Source organism: Gossypium arboreum, chromosome 9 (genome assembly GCF_025698485.1).
Source record: "Gossypium arboreum isolate Shixiya-1 chromosome 9, ASM2569848v2, whole genome shotgun sequence".
Lineage (NCBI taxonomy): Eukaryota > Viridiplantae > Streptophyta > Magnoliopsida > Malvales > Malvaceae > Gossypium > Gossypium arboreum.
Genome location: NC_069078.1, coordinates 6293022 through 6311187, shown reverse-complemented (window position 1 = coordinate 6311187; position 18166 = coordinate 6293022). Strand labels below are relative to the sequence as shown.

The 18166-nt window shown below is 30.1% G+C and overlaps 1 protein-coding gene across 1 annotated transcript; it reads right to left on the bottom strand.

Annotated features, from left to right (window-relative positions):
• Positions 1-10818: 10818 nt before the first annotated feature.
• On the bottom strand, positions 10819-14092 carry LOC108454499 (SAL1 phosphatase-like). Its single transcript, XM_017752979.2, has 8 exons — positions 13860-14092; positions 13343-13418; positions 12838-12908; positions 12524-12726; positions 11803-12013; positions 11619-11717; positions 11366-11519; positions 10819-11252 (listed from the first exon to the last, which is right to left on the bottom strand). The coding sequence occupies exons 1-8, from the start codon at positions 13923-13925 to the stop codon at positions 11089-11091; spliced, it is 1044 nt and encodes a 347-aa protein (XP_017608468.1). The 5' UTR covers positions 13926-14092; the 3' UTR covers positions 10819-11088.
• Positions 14093-18166: the final 4074 nt, after the last annotated feature.

The window sequence follows — 18166 nt, the reverse complement described above, 5'->3', positions numbered from 1 at the left end:
TTCAATTTTTGTGTGTTTGTTAATATTTTGTTTTATTTTTAATTTTTGCATAGTGCATAAAGTTTGCATGAAATCTTAACTCGATGAGATGTTGAAATATTTATATACGCATTTAAGAATTGTTAATGTGTTGTAATGAATATTTTCGAACCTAAATGTCAGACTTTATATAGAATTTGTAAATTTGATTTATGTTTTTAGTATGTTTGTTATAACAAATAAACACTTCGTATGATCTAAATTCAAGATTTTTTCTATTGATATGATTGTTTTAATTGATTTTAGAATTTTCGAGAGAATAATTTCGTTTTAAACATGCTTACAAAGAAAGATCTAGGTGAAATTTTGATATGTTCAAACTTGAGTATTAGATTGAATATTGATGAATGTGCTTATGAAGAATTCACTACTCCGCTATCCACTTTGTGAGCTTCGAAAAGAACTAGTGACTCAACTGAGTATAACCAGAGTATGTTCTTGGTTCTCATTTACCTTCGCGTTAAAGGTTCGGTGTTTCCTAATATACTCCATTGATGTATATATGAGTAATTGTCCTAAATTCGAAAAAAAAATATTAACTGTATTATTACTTGAATTATTCTTCTATTTCATGCTAATCAAGAAATTTTTGTAGTAAAGTTAAGGAAAAGAAGTTCAATATTCTATGCTCGACTGAAATTGTGAATTTTGAAAACCTAGTGACTTTTGATAGCATGATGAAGTTTGAAGACATTCTCTTGATTTTTCTAATATCTCTTATACATTGCATATTATTAGGTAAGACAATCACACACGAGCAAAAAGGTCTATTGCTTCTATTTCTTCCTAATTGTGTGAATCATTGTTGCTGCTATATCTTGTGTAGCATACTAGATTTCGAATGTATTCATAAAAATATGTTTATTGCTTGTTCCATTTGATATATAATGATAATTTTAAATGTCAATTTGAGTTATGTATTTCTTTAGGTTGTATTTGAGTTATGTATTTCTTTAGGTTGTATTTTTACTCACATTTCCATTCGCCTTAGTTTATGCTCGAGGACAAGCATGGCTCAAATGTGGGAGAATTTGATAAGTGTGTAATTTTTTAATTATTTGTGATATTTCTCACCTTGAATTATGTTATTTATGCTCTTAATTATATAATTTATACTTATATTCTATTTATTATTTATTTATGGAATAATTAGAGAAAAGGGTGCTTAAAATTTATTTTTTTGCAAGTTTTTGCGGTTTGGACTTTCAAAACAATGCAATTTCAATATTTTGGTTGTAACTTGAGCTATAGACTTTCATTTTGGGCTAAGAATATACCGATTTGAAGGGAATTGAAAGATCTAGCTAAAGTTCACAACTTAAGCTCAAAAATGCAATGAAACAACTCAAGCCCAAAAATGCAATGAAAGCACCCCAAAAACGACCTGAAAGTTTGATGCGAAAAGTACCAAAAAAACCTAGAAACATTCTGCTTTATATATTCAACGGCAATTTTTTATTTTCTCCATTATATTATTTTTGTCCTATAAATAGACATTATTAGCTTGAGAGAGATATAGTTTCTCTTAGTTTCGTTTTAATTTTGGGTTTTATTTTTTTTATGGGTTGCTCTTTGATATTTGCATGTCTTCTGGTTTAATTGCAATTGTTCAGATTTGTTAAATATGTGGTCAGCATTTGATAGCTTAGAAAATTTGTCTTGTCAATTAAGGGCTTAGTCGATTGATTGATTTCTAATATTTCTGACGAACTACGTCATTGTTTGTATTGTAACAGCCCAATTTTCAATGGTGTCGGACATAGTGATTCGAGATCACTAAATCCGACAAGTGAGTTTGAAAATTATATTAATTATAATTTATGAGTTAAGTATGGCATTAGAAATATTTTAAAATTAGTGAATTTTGTGAATTAAAAGAATTTATTAGAAAAATTGGGTTGAAAACAAGGTATCGAGACCTCAAATTCATAAACCGAGTCACAAATATTTTTAGAAATATTTTTGGAGTGTTATTGAGTTAATATTAAAGTTTCGTCAGAAAATTTTAATATTTTGGTAGTCAATTAATTAAAAAGGATTAAATTGAAAAAGGTGCAAAACTTACTAAAGTGATTAAATAGCCTAATAGTAACTAAAGGAGGACTAAAACGGAAAATGGACCATCTTAAATGGCTGAGGCGGCATAACGTGAAAAAAATCAAACATATTTATGTCATTAGGGACAAAATTGGAATTAAAATAAAGTTTATATGGCCAAATGTTATTTTAATAGTTTCTAGACATTTTCTTCATCAATTTTCTGTCAAAAACAGCCATTGAAGAGGGCTTGAGCTCGTATTTCATATTTTAGCTTCAAGTAAGATCAATTCTTTCTTTTTCCTTGAAATTTTTATGTTTTTGGACTTTTACAATTAGGTCCAACTATTGAATTCATTTGTTTTTGATTCCATGAGTGACTTTGAAAGTTACCATGAATGAATTCTGGAATTTTATGATGAATTATCATGGAATTGAAGCATTAATTTTGTTATATGATGATTTTATTTAGTGATTTTGATAGAAATTGATTTAAGGACTTAATTGTGAAAAGTTAAGAATTTGGTTTGGTATAGAAATTCTGAATATTAATGGCTGTATGCTAGCCTAAAATAATTAGATAAAGTTTTAATTGAGAAAAATTAGTTCAATTGATGGGTTAATTGATCAGGGACTAAATTGTAAAAACTACAAAATTTGGGGTAAATGTGTAATTTCAAAAACTAAAGGGTATAAATTGTGAAGTGAATTAGAATTAAATTATATGCTAGTGAATGTGTAATTTTGATTTATATATCAAGAAACCGAAGATAAACGGGGAAAAGAGAAATTAATGACTAGTCCACAATTTCTCTGAATTCTACAAATATGCCCAGGTAAGTTCGTATGGTTGAAATTTGATAATTATATTGAATTGATGGATGGTATTATATATTTATTTATACCATTTGTTAAAAACATGAAATATTATTATATTATGAAATTAAAGTAAATGTTCGGATTTAATGGAACGCGAGATTTCAGTACCATCATTTGTAGCAAAAGATGAATTGACGAATAAGACCATGGCAATGTTTAAATGTAAGACTATAGCTGGGCTATGGCATTTTAATGAAAAGACCATAATTGGGTTATGGCATAAAGAGAATGATGTGCTCATATCCGTAAGTCGTTCTCTGATTCGGAAAGACTTGGTTAGTGACATGGAAAATTCATGTATATGAAACTTTTCTGATAATTATGTACATTCATGATTATGAATTGTTATCAAAATAAATATACACGAAATTCATGAAAATAATGGTATAAGGAATATTGATTGTTATTAAATTGAATGTATGTGGAATTGTGATATTTGAATATTGGAAAATTGTGGAAATTGGAAAGTGAATTGAAACCCTATTAACTGCATCGGGCTGAGTCGGATATAGTTGGCATGTCATAAGATTAGAAGTGTTCAGGGATACTTCGACCTCGAGTCGATGAGACACTAGGTGTCAAATTGTTACTTCGGATAAATTTGATGAGGTACTGGGTACTAAATTACTTCGGCATGGCCGATGAGACACTGGGTGTCAAACTGTTACTTCGAATTATCAGATAAGATACTGGGTGCCAAACTAGTGTGTTTTGGTTGGATCCGTGTATCCGCCCGAGTCTGAGTCAGGTTAATAGGGGTAAACAAATGAATTGATAATATAATTAATATTGAATATGAATTGGAATGAGATATTGAATTGAATTATATAAATGAGATGTATGAATCATGAGTTCATGAAATGGACATTGATATTGTTAAATGATTGTGTATTAAATTGTGATAATCTATTTGAGATAGTAAATTGATGAGAATTGTATGTGCTAAGAATGATCTATATATATAATTAATATTGAAAGACTTATGGTTATTACCGATATATACCGAAATACTTGGTAATAATATTTACTTGATATATTGAAAATGACATGTAAATATGTGATTAACTTTGATATGTTGATACAAGGAAATTATTTATATGGTGATGAGTTGATAATACTCTAGAACGACATATTTTATGTGCTAATTGCATGATCATTTTGAGTATGATCCTACTAATTTAGATTATTTTATGGTCTTTTATCTTTTAGGGACTAAATTAGAGGCGAGAGGAAATTTAAAGGAAAAAAGTGCGAATTTGAAGATATAATGGGCCAACATGCAAAGAAAGAGAGAAGTGGTGCCAAAAATGCAAAAGAAAAGATTTTATAGCGCAAGACTCTATTTTAATTTTAATTATATTAGGAGAATTATTAAGGATTTTTATTTAGATTTAATTTTAGGATTTATTTTCATTTATCTTTATTTATCTTTATTTATTTGTATTTATCTTTTAGAATTTCATTAGGAATAGACTAGGTTTTCTAGTACTATAAATAGGGGATGGAGTGGCACATATTTGACATCTCTTTTTTTTCTGTAAACACTCCCTCTCCCAAAAACTATGTCTTTTGTTCTCTCCATATTTTCTTCAATAAAAATCTCATTTATATTATATTTATTTCTTTCCCAAAAATCATGAGCCACTAAACCAATCTAGCTGAAGGTTGCAAAATTCCCCAAAAAGGTTCATGAGGCTTAGAACCCGCACTTAGCCTTCTCAACAGGGTATTCATCACTTCTCCGCATTACGGGACTGACGCTTCCGTCCATGTCCCTTAATAGGTGATCTTTTCAACTTGTGCAAGGAACAACCGCTTTGTACGTTTCGGGAAGGTTGCACAGTCGGTTCATTGGCTTTTTGCGTCAGAGGTTGGCAAATTCAAGAGACAAAACGGCGTGGTATTCGCCATTGGGAAGTGATGATCTAGCAGAAGATAGTCCCACAAAAGCGATTATTGGCTAGAGTCAGGCTCCACCAAATTTTAAATCTAATCCTTGAAGCTAGTGGTCGTAGGCGTCCTCTTCCACTATAACTAGCTTATCCTGCCCTAGAAGGGTTACTTAAAAGCCAAGGATTGAACCCAAGGCGGAACGAGACAACCGGAGGCTAGAATCTCGCCACATAAGAAACTTTCTTTATTTTCAAACTTTTTTTATTATTTTTTCCATTTTAATTCCTGCAATCTATTTAATTTCACAATTTCAATTCACTTTAAATTCTGTTTTATTTTTTCCAGATTCTTAATTCTATTTTTTATTTTTCAGGAACGCAGGTGTTCTTTTTAAGAAATTGTCCAAGATTTCAATAAACGAGCATTCGTACAATCCGGTCCCTGAGGATTCAACCCTACTTCCACTTTACTATTATTTTTACTATTTTACAGGGAATAGGATATTTTTGGTGCTCTCAACGACCACATCATGAGTAATAAACCCAAGTGTGATATGTTGTGAAAATAAGTTTATCAATATTGAATTTATATGTAAGATGTGCAAGTATGCTAACTATTGTTGTTGCTTGATGATTAGGCAAGTGTCAAGCTATTGATTGAATAGTAGTATGTTTATTTATTTGAAGCACTGAAAAGGTAAGTATTTAAGTGAAAGTAATTTAGTGCTCATGAAAGAATGGTAAGACTTAAATTTTGAAATTTCTTATGAAATGACTTATTATGTGTCCAATATGAAAAACGCTTGGTTAAATGCACTAAGTTGTAACTATGGCTAAATGACATGCATTTGAAATAAGTGTAGAAGAGTTAAAGTTATATAAAATTTTACTAAGCTTGAGGGTATATGTCTATGAGTGATACTATGGATTAGTTCACCTTGTGAATTAGTGAGAACAGTTTATAAGTATTACAGTAACAATAATGGGTCATTTTTTATATGTAAAGTTTTATAATTGAAATAAATTAGTATGATTAAAGATTATATGAGCTTACTAGGCATTCATTGCTTATATGTTTGTTTTATTTATCTATCTTATAGATTAACAGAAGCTCAAATGGGTTGGAAGCTTATCGGAGCCATATCACACTATCCATTGGTTCTATCGGTAATTATGGATGACTTGATTCTGGTTATAATGGCATGTATAGGTTATTTTGATTAAATGTTAGTCTATAGGTGTTATGTAGATATTAGTCATTTATTTGGTTTGCGTTTTGGTATTGTGGTATTTGCATGATTTGGTTTGCCTTATAATGTTGATGTGATTGAATGATGAGAGGTAAAATAGTAGTCGAATATGCATAAGAGGTGCCTAAAAGTATAATGATTATGTATGTCTAAATAAAAGTTAATACAAAGAATCATGAAGAGTAAAATTAGCATTAAAATAGTTTTTAGATAGCAGCAATGGTTCAACTTTGAAAAATTACAAAAAATTGAGGAGATCGAATTATAGGGTTAATAAAATAATAAATTAAATTTTATTGAGTCTAATTTTTCATAGAAGAAACGATGTAAGCAACGGAATTGTAAATTATGAGATATAATAAATTTTGTGAGACAAGGTCAGAATGATTTCGGGTTCCCTTGTTCTGACTTTGGAAAATCATCAAAAATTTTAAAAAAATAATTAGAGGTTTAAATTTATATGTTTAAATTCTTAATGAGTCTATTTTCAATAGAAACAAACGGAAATATCATCCAAATATCGTACTAAGGGATAATTAATTTTTAGTAAAGAAAGGCCAAAGTTGTCAAATAGCAAAATAGGGATAAATTTGAAGATTTTACTGTACTTATTGACTAAATTATAAATTTTGAAATTTTTATGGTAGAAAGATATTTGAGTTTAGTTTCAAAAACATTAAGCGGGTCTTAATTTAGAATTCTGTAGCTCTAGATATAAATAATTTAGTGACTACGACTCAAGTAGACAGGTTTGATATGAATATAAGTAAATAGTGGAATTATTTGTAATTTTTTTGTAAACTCCGGTAACATCCCGTAACCATGTTCCAGCGACGGATGTGGGTTAGGGGTGTTACATGTATAGTATGGGCATACAATCTAACTTAAATAAACTTTGATTGTGTGTTTGTTGCTTAGATTTGGGTTTCTTTCGTGCTTAATGCTATTTATAAATTAAATTCCTAAGTGATTGCTATAAGATTGTTTGTTAATAAGATAAGTAATTAATAGTGATGTCTTGATTATCAAAAAGGTAAGAAGAGGTTAGGTTACTAGGCGATCATCGATAACTATAACCAATTTATTAAAGAAAATTAAGATTCATCTATTGGGGATCAACCTGATTAAGCAACGAACAAGTAAAAATAGCAGAAGAAACTGAGAAATTAAATACACAAATTTAACGTGAAAAAATCCCTCCAAAGAGGATAAAAATCATGGGCAAAGATAATTTTACTATAATGACAAAAGAATAAAAAGTACAAAAGATGGAGATAAAAACTAAGCCTCGAAACTCGAAAACAAAAAACTCTCAAAACGTGAACACAAAATTCTCCAAAAGTGTTATGAGTTCTAATCTTTAATGGGTGTATTTTCTAAGTTGTAAAAAAACCAATTTATAGGTTAAATTCGTAAGTAAAATAATAATAAATAATCTAGACTAACTAGAGTTTGACTATAACAAATAAATAGAGTTTAAATGGGAGATTATCTCTGAAATATGAGTCATACTCAACAAATCTCCACCTTGACTTGTATTTCCACAACGTCATCTTTGCCAAAGCTTCCCACAGGCCTATCTTGAACTATGCAGGGAGTTAACTGAGTCGAATCTGTGCTTAGAAGTGGGAAGACTTCTAACCTTTGACTTGTGCACTGCCAAATCAAAACTAACTTGAGTTTAATTTTCACGAACACAATGCCCTAACTTTTCAAAACCTGCATCCAAAAGAGAACCTCTCTTCAACGAAATGGCCATACCTTTTTCCCTCCTATGACCAAGTTGTCTCCGCTCCAAACGAGTTGACTTTGACTCCGTAACGAATGAGGGACGTCTGGTTTCACTGGTCATTGTAGAACCTTTTAGAATATAAAGACTGTCGGTCCTTTTACCTTTTAAGAAAACAAGGGTCCCACGAGATATCTTAATGCCGCTCGACTCGATATTGATTCTGTAACCTTTCGAGTCTAAAATACTCAAGGAGATGAGATTATTTAGTAAATCAGATACATACCTAACATCTGAGAGTGTCTCAATATCCCATCGCGCATCCTAATTTTAATAGTACTAATACCGATTACCTTACTGGATGAATCGTTTCTCATGCGCACAACTCCACCTTCAACTGAACTATATGTGGAGAACCATTCTTTAGTGGGACACATGTGGAAAGAACATCCCAAATCTAGGATCTACTTGGACGTAAGCTTGGAGCTATCGCTCATTGACACTAACAAAAAATCATCACCGCTTTCGTCGGCCAAATTAGCACCAGCTACATCTTCGTTACTCTCAACAACCCTTTTATTTTACAGTTTATAACAATCTGTTTTGACGTGACCTAACTTCTTACAATATCGACATCTTTTGTCTCGCTTCTTTGATGCTACCAAAATGAAAGCTTGCCTATCTGTCTTGCTATCCGAACCAAACTCATTGTCGAGTTTGTCTCCACTCGACAAATGACCTTTCACATCCTCGAACGAGAGTTTGTCTCTGCCATAAACCAGGGTCTCTTTGAAAGACTTGTATGAAGGGGGTAAATAGCACAACAATAGCATATTCTGATCTTCATCGTCAATTTGAACCTCAACGTTCTTTAAATCATTCAAAAGAGTAATAAATTGACTAATGTGATCTCTAAGAAGCTCACCTTTGTTCATGCGAAACGTAAATAAACGTTGTTTCAACACTAAACGATTAATCAGAGACTTAGTTGCATAAACAATTTCTAACATTTTCCACAATGCGGTTGAGGTTTTCTCCATTAATACCTCTTACAATACCCTATTTGTGAGGCAGAACTGGATTGAAAACAGGGCCTTTTCATTAAGCTTTTCTCATTCTATTTGATCTAGATTCTCAGGCTTTTTCCCGTACGACCTTTTTTAGGCCGGTCTGAACTAGAATTGTCATCATTCGAACTTGCCACGAATTGAAATTTGTGACACCATCGAACTTCTCAATGTCAAACCTTGTTGATGTCATCTATTAATAGGCTGATCTACGAAAATTGAACTAGCTCTTGATACCACTTGTTGGGGATCGACCAGATTAAGCAACGAACAAGTAAAAAATAGTGAAATAAATTGAGAAATTGAATACACAAATTTAATGTGGAAAAATCCCTCCAAAGAGGATAAAAAACCACGGGTAAAGACAATTCTACTATAATGGCAAAAGAACAAAAAGTACAAAAGATGGAGATAAAAAACTAAACCCCGAAACTCAAAACAAAAAACCCTCAAAACGTAAACACAAAATTCTCCAAAGTGTTGTGAGTTCTAATCTTTAACGGGTGTATTTTTCTAATTTTGTAAAAGAGTCTATTTATAGGCCAAATTCATAAGTCAAATAATAATAAAATAATCTCGACTAATTATAGTTTGACTGTAACAAATAAACAAAAGTTAACTAGGAGATTATCTTTGAAATATGAGTCATTCTCAACATCATCTTTGCATCAATAATCAAACCTTTGAATCAAACGAAGAACTTACTTTGACTAGAGTTTCATCTCATCGATTTTTCCCCAATTTTGGTTACTATTTTCTTTGCTTATATTCACATCTTAATTTTAATTTAAGTTTTCTTTAAACAAAACCTTTTTTTTCTTTATTTTATTTGTTTTAGTTGAAGGAATAAAATTACTATTGATCTCTTTGAATATGAACTTACTTATCGCTTCAATTAATTAATCTTTTTGAAGTAAATTTTATTTGTAACGACTTCGACAACCATACATCAATCCATTAAATACTAAAGTTTTCTTCCTTTTTTTTTTTTTTTCTTTTTTGGTTTCATCAACAAAGTCGTTATTATTTAGCTTAGAGACTGCTATATAACTAACTAATCAAAATAAAATATTCATGATGGAATGGCTTCCCAGGCTTCAAATCTTCTTTTTCTTGGTGGTTGCTTCACCACCAACAATCGACTGCTACATTTCTGTGGGCACTCTAGGAATAGATGCTCCATGCTTTCCTCCTAGGCTTGACAGAATGTGCACTAGTTTTCACCTTTCTTTATTCTTTACACAATTTCAGCTTTTGGTAAGCAGGAGTTTTGAGAGACACTGTTTCAGTTTAAATACAAGTTTTTAGACAATTCCAGGATTTGTTCCTTCCTTGGGTTGTGCTCTGAGACACAATATTACTATTATTTTGTTCCACGTCAACATGGTAAGCCGATTTGACTAAGAAACGACCATCCACACGCATGTTTCATTTCTCTCTTGAGGGTTGTTATCATTCGACCTGTCTTGTTCTTCTGTTCCTTCGCACAGGGACAATAGAGTTTCTTTGCTGTGGGGAAATTTGCCTACTTATGCCTCTGTTTAAGAGATCCCCTCCCTCAACTATACTTCTCCATATCCAGGTGTATGGAGGAAAACAAGTTTTGAAGAGCTTTTAAGGGAAAACAATTAAGGAAGATTGTTCAAGGACACTTCCAAGAGAACCTCCATAAGAGATCTAGAGGTATTTTTTGCATCATTGCTTAATTTTCGTTGGTTAGAACATCTCAATTAAGATTTAAACCCTGTTTTCTTGATTGTTGCAATAATGATACCAATTGAACTAAAGCACAACCCCTCATTTTCCTTTTGACTAATTCATATTCAAGGATCCAAATTCTTCTCCTTTTTTCAATTCAGTTTAACATCTTTTGTCTTGAATTCAAGTATCATATTCAGATTAGTCTTGAATTTCACATAATCCTATTTTCAAAAGGAATCTTAAATTTCGTGAACCAAACGTACCCTAATTTTTAAATAGGACAAGGGGATACAAAGCAAAGGCTCTGGGCCTAAAACCATGCTTTCAAGTTCTAGTCTACGGTTACATCATCATAATTGTGGAGACAAGATTTACTGATCCCATTAACGTTCATGCATGCTAAATGTAAATGTAAATGCTCGTACACGCAAGGAGAAAAGCACTTAAGGGCAAAATAATTAAGAGGAAAGGATGAAGCCTGCCTCTAAGACAGATCATGAGGATGGAGCTTTCTCTTTCAGGGATTCTTTAACTGCATTCAACAGTAATGGCATTAACTTCTGGTTAGTGACAATGATGCCTGTGTCCACATCAAGATGCTTTCCCTTGGAAAAATCCAAGGGCTGCCCTGCAGCATCTGTGACCACACCCCCAGCTTCTGCAAATCATGAGTTGCAAACAGGTGAAAGGGCAGAAAAATAAACCAATGTCAGCCAATTAATCCTTAGCACTATGAAAGAAAGCCAATGATGGAATGAAATTGGTCCATACCAGTTACAACAATACACCCAGCAGCATGATCCCATATTTTCTCTCGATATCCTTTGTGAGGAAAACGCAGATATATGGCTCCATCTCCTCTGGACAGAGCACCATATTTTGCCTGACTGTCAATTCTAACCGGCGGTGCTTTGACACCGAGTTTCTGTTTACATCTCAACATTTTCAGTGCATTATCCAAGTGCTGGTCTATATGTGTGTGTGTGTGTGTGTGTGTGTGTAGAGAAAGAGAGAGGGGGAGTACTTGGGCAATCAAACTAGATAAATCATGCATGGAGTGTGCTGCTTCATATGACTCAAAGAATGATGCTTCTTCAGGATTTTCAACAGCACTTACTTGCACCTGGAACCCATAAAATTGTACAAGTTGCAAATACGTACTCAGATTAATAGCAATAAATTGTAATAAATTATAAAATCATTATAACCTTCACTGCCGAAGAACCATCAAGTGGCTGCATATAAGTTCCACCACCAACTTCAGCAAAGAAAAGGCAGCCAACTTCGTTATTTGGAGAATGCTGGCCAGCATCCTTGAGGGAAGCTAGTGGAAGATTTGGACAAGCCAGCACACCCAGAACAACTTTTCCTCCAGCCAGCAAAGCCAATGCTATTGCATACTGATCTCCTCTCAGAAAACTACAATGTAAAACATCAAAAACCATAGGCTAAAGTCATCAAGTTGGTCTAAAAGCACAAAAAATGAGAATAAAGTACCATTTCTTGTAATTGGAAAAAGGTAGAGATCATTATTTAGATATCAGAGATGAAATAAGCAAAAATAAAATAAAAATAGCAGTTACTTCTTTTACACCAAATTGTAAAGAAATCCAAACATAACATATATCAAAACCAAGACAGACTTGTGGTTTATCTTGCATGAAGTACTGTTTAGGTAGCCCCTTTTTCTTGCTCTCCAATCAATCCTTCTATACTAAATAACAGAAGATTGGAAGCAAATCTAAACATCTCCCTGCAGCAGTCATGGCTGAGTTAAAGACCGAAAATAAAAGTTACTACCTCATGTTGGATAAGGCATATCGTAAACAAAAAGCACTCAGTGGACATGAATCATTATTATAGCAGACACCAACTTCTTTATGACTAAAGTAAAATCACTTATGTTAAATATAAAGTTTCAGAGCTCACCCTTTAGTACCATCTATAGGATCTAAAACCCAATGTCGACCTTGGCAACCACCTTCAGATATGCCACTGTCAATGGCCTTGAGAACGTCTTCTGTGGATAAAGTAACATTGTATGATCCATCACTAGTTAAAGAATTGTTCACAAGTTTTGTAATGCGCTCTACTATTTCCTGGGCACCATCTTTGCGAAGATCTTTAGAATCCTAAAGAGAAACCAAACATTATTTAGATGGAAAGAAGGATTCTATGATTGTAAAAAGAAAGATGGCTTATGAATGCTGCTGAAACTATTATTCACAAGTACAGAGATTCACCTCCTCGGCAACTAATGAGAATTCAGCATGAAGTTCCTGCTGCAGCACAAAACTAACCAGTGCCTGTGAGCCTGATGAAAATTTTAGAATATAAAAATGTCAAGGCAACATGCTAGTAATCAGTTTAGGATTCTTTTCTGCCAACCCTTTAGTTGAAAGATGACGAGACCAAGAACAGCATATATTACTTAAACCAGAAACTTTTAGGGATAAACAATGTAAAAATAAAAGACAAAAGAGCATTGCATCCAATAGAAACTTTTGCTCAATGCAGGAAGGAAAACATCATTCAACTTTGTAAATTTCCTAGTATAACAAATTGTGAAAAGAAGGAAAAACTAAATTCCTAGTAACATGCTAGCAAGAAGGAAGAAGCAAGTAAATCATCAGGGTAAAAAAATGGGAACCCATTTCAAATCCAAGAGGCATATTTCTTAAAGGGGATTAAAAGACTGGTAATGTTGGGTGAAAGAACCAAAGAGGAAGCAGCAGTTTAGAAACAAACCATAATCAGCTACTGTTACAGGAGTTTTATCAGTTTTGGATTGAACATCTGATTGCAGCAAAGCCTTTTGTACATTCTGCAGATTAAAACAAACACCCAAAACCCAAATTCAGCTTCTATATATATACACAGCTTGACACGATGAAATATATCACAGACCAAACCAAATGATAAAATCATCTGTATATTTTCCTTTTGAAATTAAGTATAGCAATTGTCAACGAAAAGCCTAAACTGAAAAACTTGAGAAGCAATTCAGTGACTTCAATTTCCCCTAATACTAGAACGGTCGATAATTCCAAAGAATCGGAAAAGCGAGTTTATGTTTTGACACAAAACATTAAACATACTCTGTAATAAGTCATTAAAGAACCACCCCCCCCCAAAAAAAAAAAAAAGAAAAAACAAACAAAAGTTTAGATTTAAAGTAAAAAAATCCAAGGATGTGAGCAAATTACTGGAAACCCAAAAAACCAAAATGCATAGAAAAAAATGAGTTATTGATGAAAAGGGAAACCTGACAGAGACGAGCAGCAAGAGAAGCTGCTTTCTTTGCAGCAGCCAGCTCTTTATGATAAGACATTGCCACGATCACTGCTGAAGAAGAAAAAGGAAGAAGGCAAGTGAGTGAGATGAAAGAGTGGGCTTCTTTTTCAAAACGGAGGTGTAACAGTGACCTTCACGCTGTTCATGTGTTTTATTTTTATGAGTGAAGATTCTATTTTATTTTTGTCCTTTAGTTCAAAATGTACTAAATTTCAATTCAATGATTTCGTAAATAGATATTGTTTATTGCAGTCCATTCACCTGCTTTATATATATATATATATATATATATATATATATATATAATAACTTAAAACTATTTTAAGTTTATATTATTTTTCTAATAAAGTCCCAGATTTTTTCAAAAAAAATATTTTAAGTTTGTATTATTTTGACAAATCATCTAAAATGAATGTAAAAGTTAAAAGTTTATTAATTTTGATGATGTGTACAGTAATAATTAATTAATTTTAAAAATTTAAAATATTAATATATATATCTTTTATACTTTAAATTTTTAAAATAATTTTATATTATTTTGAATTTTTAAATTTTAAAATTAATTAAATTTCTTACATCAAGTTAATAATAGTTTTTTTATCATTTTGGGATGATTTAACAAAAATACAAGTTTAAGGGCTAAAAAGACGAAAGTTAAATGGATGACTAAAATGACCTTTTTTTTTTTAAGTTGGAGGACAAATAAGTCATTATACCTAATTGGAGTGGTAAAAGTACTATGGAGGGTTTTGTATTATGAATCGATTATATTTTATCTTTTTATTGAAAAATGACAAATTAGTTATTATATGTTAAATCAAAGAATAAATTAGTTATTTCTATTAAAATATTCATCCAGTTATACTATTAAAAACTAACGTGATTGATAAAATAATTAGGTAATAATATGTGTTGTGCCACCTGTCCTTTTTGCTAATGTATAGGAATTTGTTTTTAACAATAGAAATAAATGAATTTTTTTAATGAAAGAATTGTTTGTTATTTGGTCTAATATACAGTGATTAATTTATCTGTTTTCTGAGGGGACAAAATGCAATTCAACTCTTAGTATAAGGACTTCAATAGAGTACAATATCTATACTTATATTTAAGGCTAAATTACCGCATTAGTCACTAAATTATGAGTAAGTTTTTATTTTGGTCATTTCGTAATTATGAGTAAGTTTTTGTTTTGGTCATTTAACTAGAAAAAGTTACAATTTGGTCACTAAACTATTCAAAAGCTTTCATTTAAGTCACTAAACTATTCAAAAAATTTTATTTAAGTCACTAAACTATTAAAAAGTTTTTATTTAAGTCATTGGGTTGTTAAGATTTTTTTTTAAAGTTACTCCAACAAGCTCTAGGCGACGATTCGATAACCGGTACGGTGGATCAATACTCATCGACAAGCAGAAGAATATACCTTAGATTCAACTCAATCTTATGGTCAATGTCGGAGATTAGAGAAAAAGTTGTTTAAAATTTACTTCGCAGATTCTTGACGTCCAAAGTTGTTTCATGAAAAATATCGAACAGTAGAAGAGAAAGAGAAAGAGAAAGAGAGCTTTCAATTGGTATGGATAGTGTAGACAAAAAAAGACCATATAGCATCGATTTTAACAGTCCAATGAGTTAAATGAATAATTTTGAATAGTTAGTGATCAAATTTTAACTTTTTTTTAATTAAGTGACAAAAAATAAAAACTTACCCATAGTTTAGTGACTAATAGTGTAGTTTGCTCTATATTCAAATATTTTATTTAGTGTCACAAATCAATTCAACACCTATTTAATTGAAAAGTTTTAAAAATATTTTTCTATATACAAAATAAATTATATTATTATAAATGTTATTTATCATTTTATACTTTTATATAAAATAAAAATTTAATTATAATAAGATTTGAATATGCTAACAAAAATTTTAACTTTTTAACTCTATTATTTCAATAAAAATTATTTAAATTTTTATAAATTTTAATAAATATATTTATTACATAATTTTTTAACTCACATGTGGCATAATCTATTAGATTAAAATACAAATATTTTCTTACAGTGACTGTTGAAATTGATTAGTCACTAATGTTTTTAATCACTTGTCGGTTGAATCAATTAAAATGAGAATGGATGATCCAATCAATGTAACTAGTTGAATCGGTTTAAAATTTTAAATATTTATTTTATTTTTATCAATTTTATAAAATTTAAATTATTTAAATTATTATTGAACTATCAATTAAATTGATTGAATAAAGAATATATCTTTTAACCCATTCCATCACCAATTAAATTTTTAAAACATTGATTTCCAAACATGAGCATGTAATTCGATAAAAATTCAACTAAATCGTTCCATTCAATTTTTCACTTTTGAAATTGAAAACAAAACTGTATAGAATAAAAATCAAAATATCTAAAATCTATAATTGTGGCTCAGCTCGGTTCGGTTCGGTGATTTTCACCAAATTTGGGCTTATTAAAAAATAATATCACCTTGTTTTGGGCCCAAAAACAATCTAATAGTGCAATTCTTTTTCTTTTTTTTTTTTTTTTTTGCAACAACCATAATACATGCTCTAGATTCGTTTACAATTTATAAATTGAATTAAATAATTAAATTAATATCTAATCAATAAGGCTATTTAAAAACCATTTTAAGTTAATAAATTGTTCAAAATTGTTAAAAAGAAAGCTAATATAAAAATAATCAATATACAAAGTTTTTTGTGTCATTTTTAAATTAGTTTAATTATTTATATCGAGTGATTACAATATGTCATATAATTAATTAAATTCATAACTATCAAACATATATAATTGTGAAAAGTTGTTTTTTTATAAATAAAATATTAATAAACTATTTTCTTAAAATTAGAATTATGCTTATAATAGGTTATTTCTTTAAACACAAATTGTTTTCATTCAACTTAATTTAGATAAAACGGATTCTATATGAAAAACTAAACCAGATTAAATTGTATGGTTTAAGTAATAATACTAACCCAAAATTAAATTCAACAATACAAAACTCAAATCAACTCAAATATATAAATTCAAATTATTTTTTCAATTTTCTCGATTTCTTTACTCAATCCTCTCAATATACCTACCAGAAAAAAGAAACCCACGTGCCACCTAAGTGTGTGTAAAAAGTTTATTTAAAATGATGAATAAAGATAATAAATATGACAATATGCCCAGCACATTATTATCTAAGTTTCTTTTAACAAGAAAAGAGAGCAACAGTCAAGTTTGAGATAAATTCAAGTGGTTAATGTCTGAAGAAAATATTGGTCCAATGAATCTTATGAAGCTGAAATTTAGATAAGGTAAGAAGAAAAGGTGCTTAAAGAGTGTTTATATTGATAAATTAATTGAAGATTGTGTATCTTAAGATGGCAATTCTTCTTGACTGCACTACCATAAGTACTTAGATCCAAAACTTGAAAGAATGGTGGGTTGATGCAGTATTATACAATCTTTTCTGATTTTTATCCTCCCACTTTAACAAAAAAAAAAAAGAAAGTCATTTTAACATCTATTTAATTTTTGCCTCTTTTAATCATTAAATTTGTATTATTGTCAAATCACCTCAAATAAATAGAAAAGTTAATGTTTATTAACTTTATTGATGTAATATATACATGGATTGCCACGTGAATGACGATCAGTAATTAATTAAATTTAAAATATTTTTTATAATGTTTATACTTTTTAAATAATTTTAATATTTTAAAATTTTAAAATAATTTTTATAATTTTTTGATTTTTAAAATTGATTAATATTGATGTATCATCCACGTGGCAATTCACGTTGGTAATATTAACATATGTTAACTTTTCTATCCATTTTAGAGTGACTAGATAAAAAGCAAGTTTAAAGACTAAAATAAACGAAAAATTAAATAAAATACTAAACTAATTTTTTATATAAAATTAGAGAGCAAAATAAATCATTTTGCATTTTTAATTTTGTTACTCACCTCCCTATAGCCCAAACTAAATGGTGATGGAGGTTCTGAATAGTATCAGGGAGACCATTGTGGGTACTTATAATTATTAAATGAATTATTTTGATTATTTTACTATTTTAAAAAATCAAAAATTTAAATTTTAAAAGAGTTAATATTTATTATATAAAAATTATCTTGACAATTATTTTTTAATTACAATTCAATTCTATATAAAATATTTCATTTATAAAATCATAAAAAATTTTAAATATTAACTCTATTAAACAATAAACGATATTTTCTAAAATAGTAAATGTTA

Excerpts from the sequence above, each read along its gene's own strand:
- LOC108454499 (XM_017752979.2), bottom strand. The coding sequence starts at position 13,925 with ATGTCTTATCATAAAGAGCTGGCTGCTGCAAAGAAAGCAGCTTCTCTT. Across the intron at positions 13,419-13,859 it reads TTGCTGCTCGTCTCTGTCAG|AATGTACAAAAGGCTTTGCT; the intron begins GTTTCCCTTTTC and ends TTTAATCTGCAG. Across the intron at positions 11,520-11,618 it reads TATCTAGTTTGATTGCCCAA|AAACTCGGTGTCAAAGCACC; the intron begins GTACTCCCCCTC and ends AGATGTAAACAG.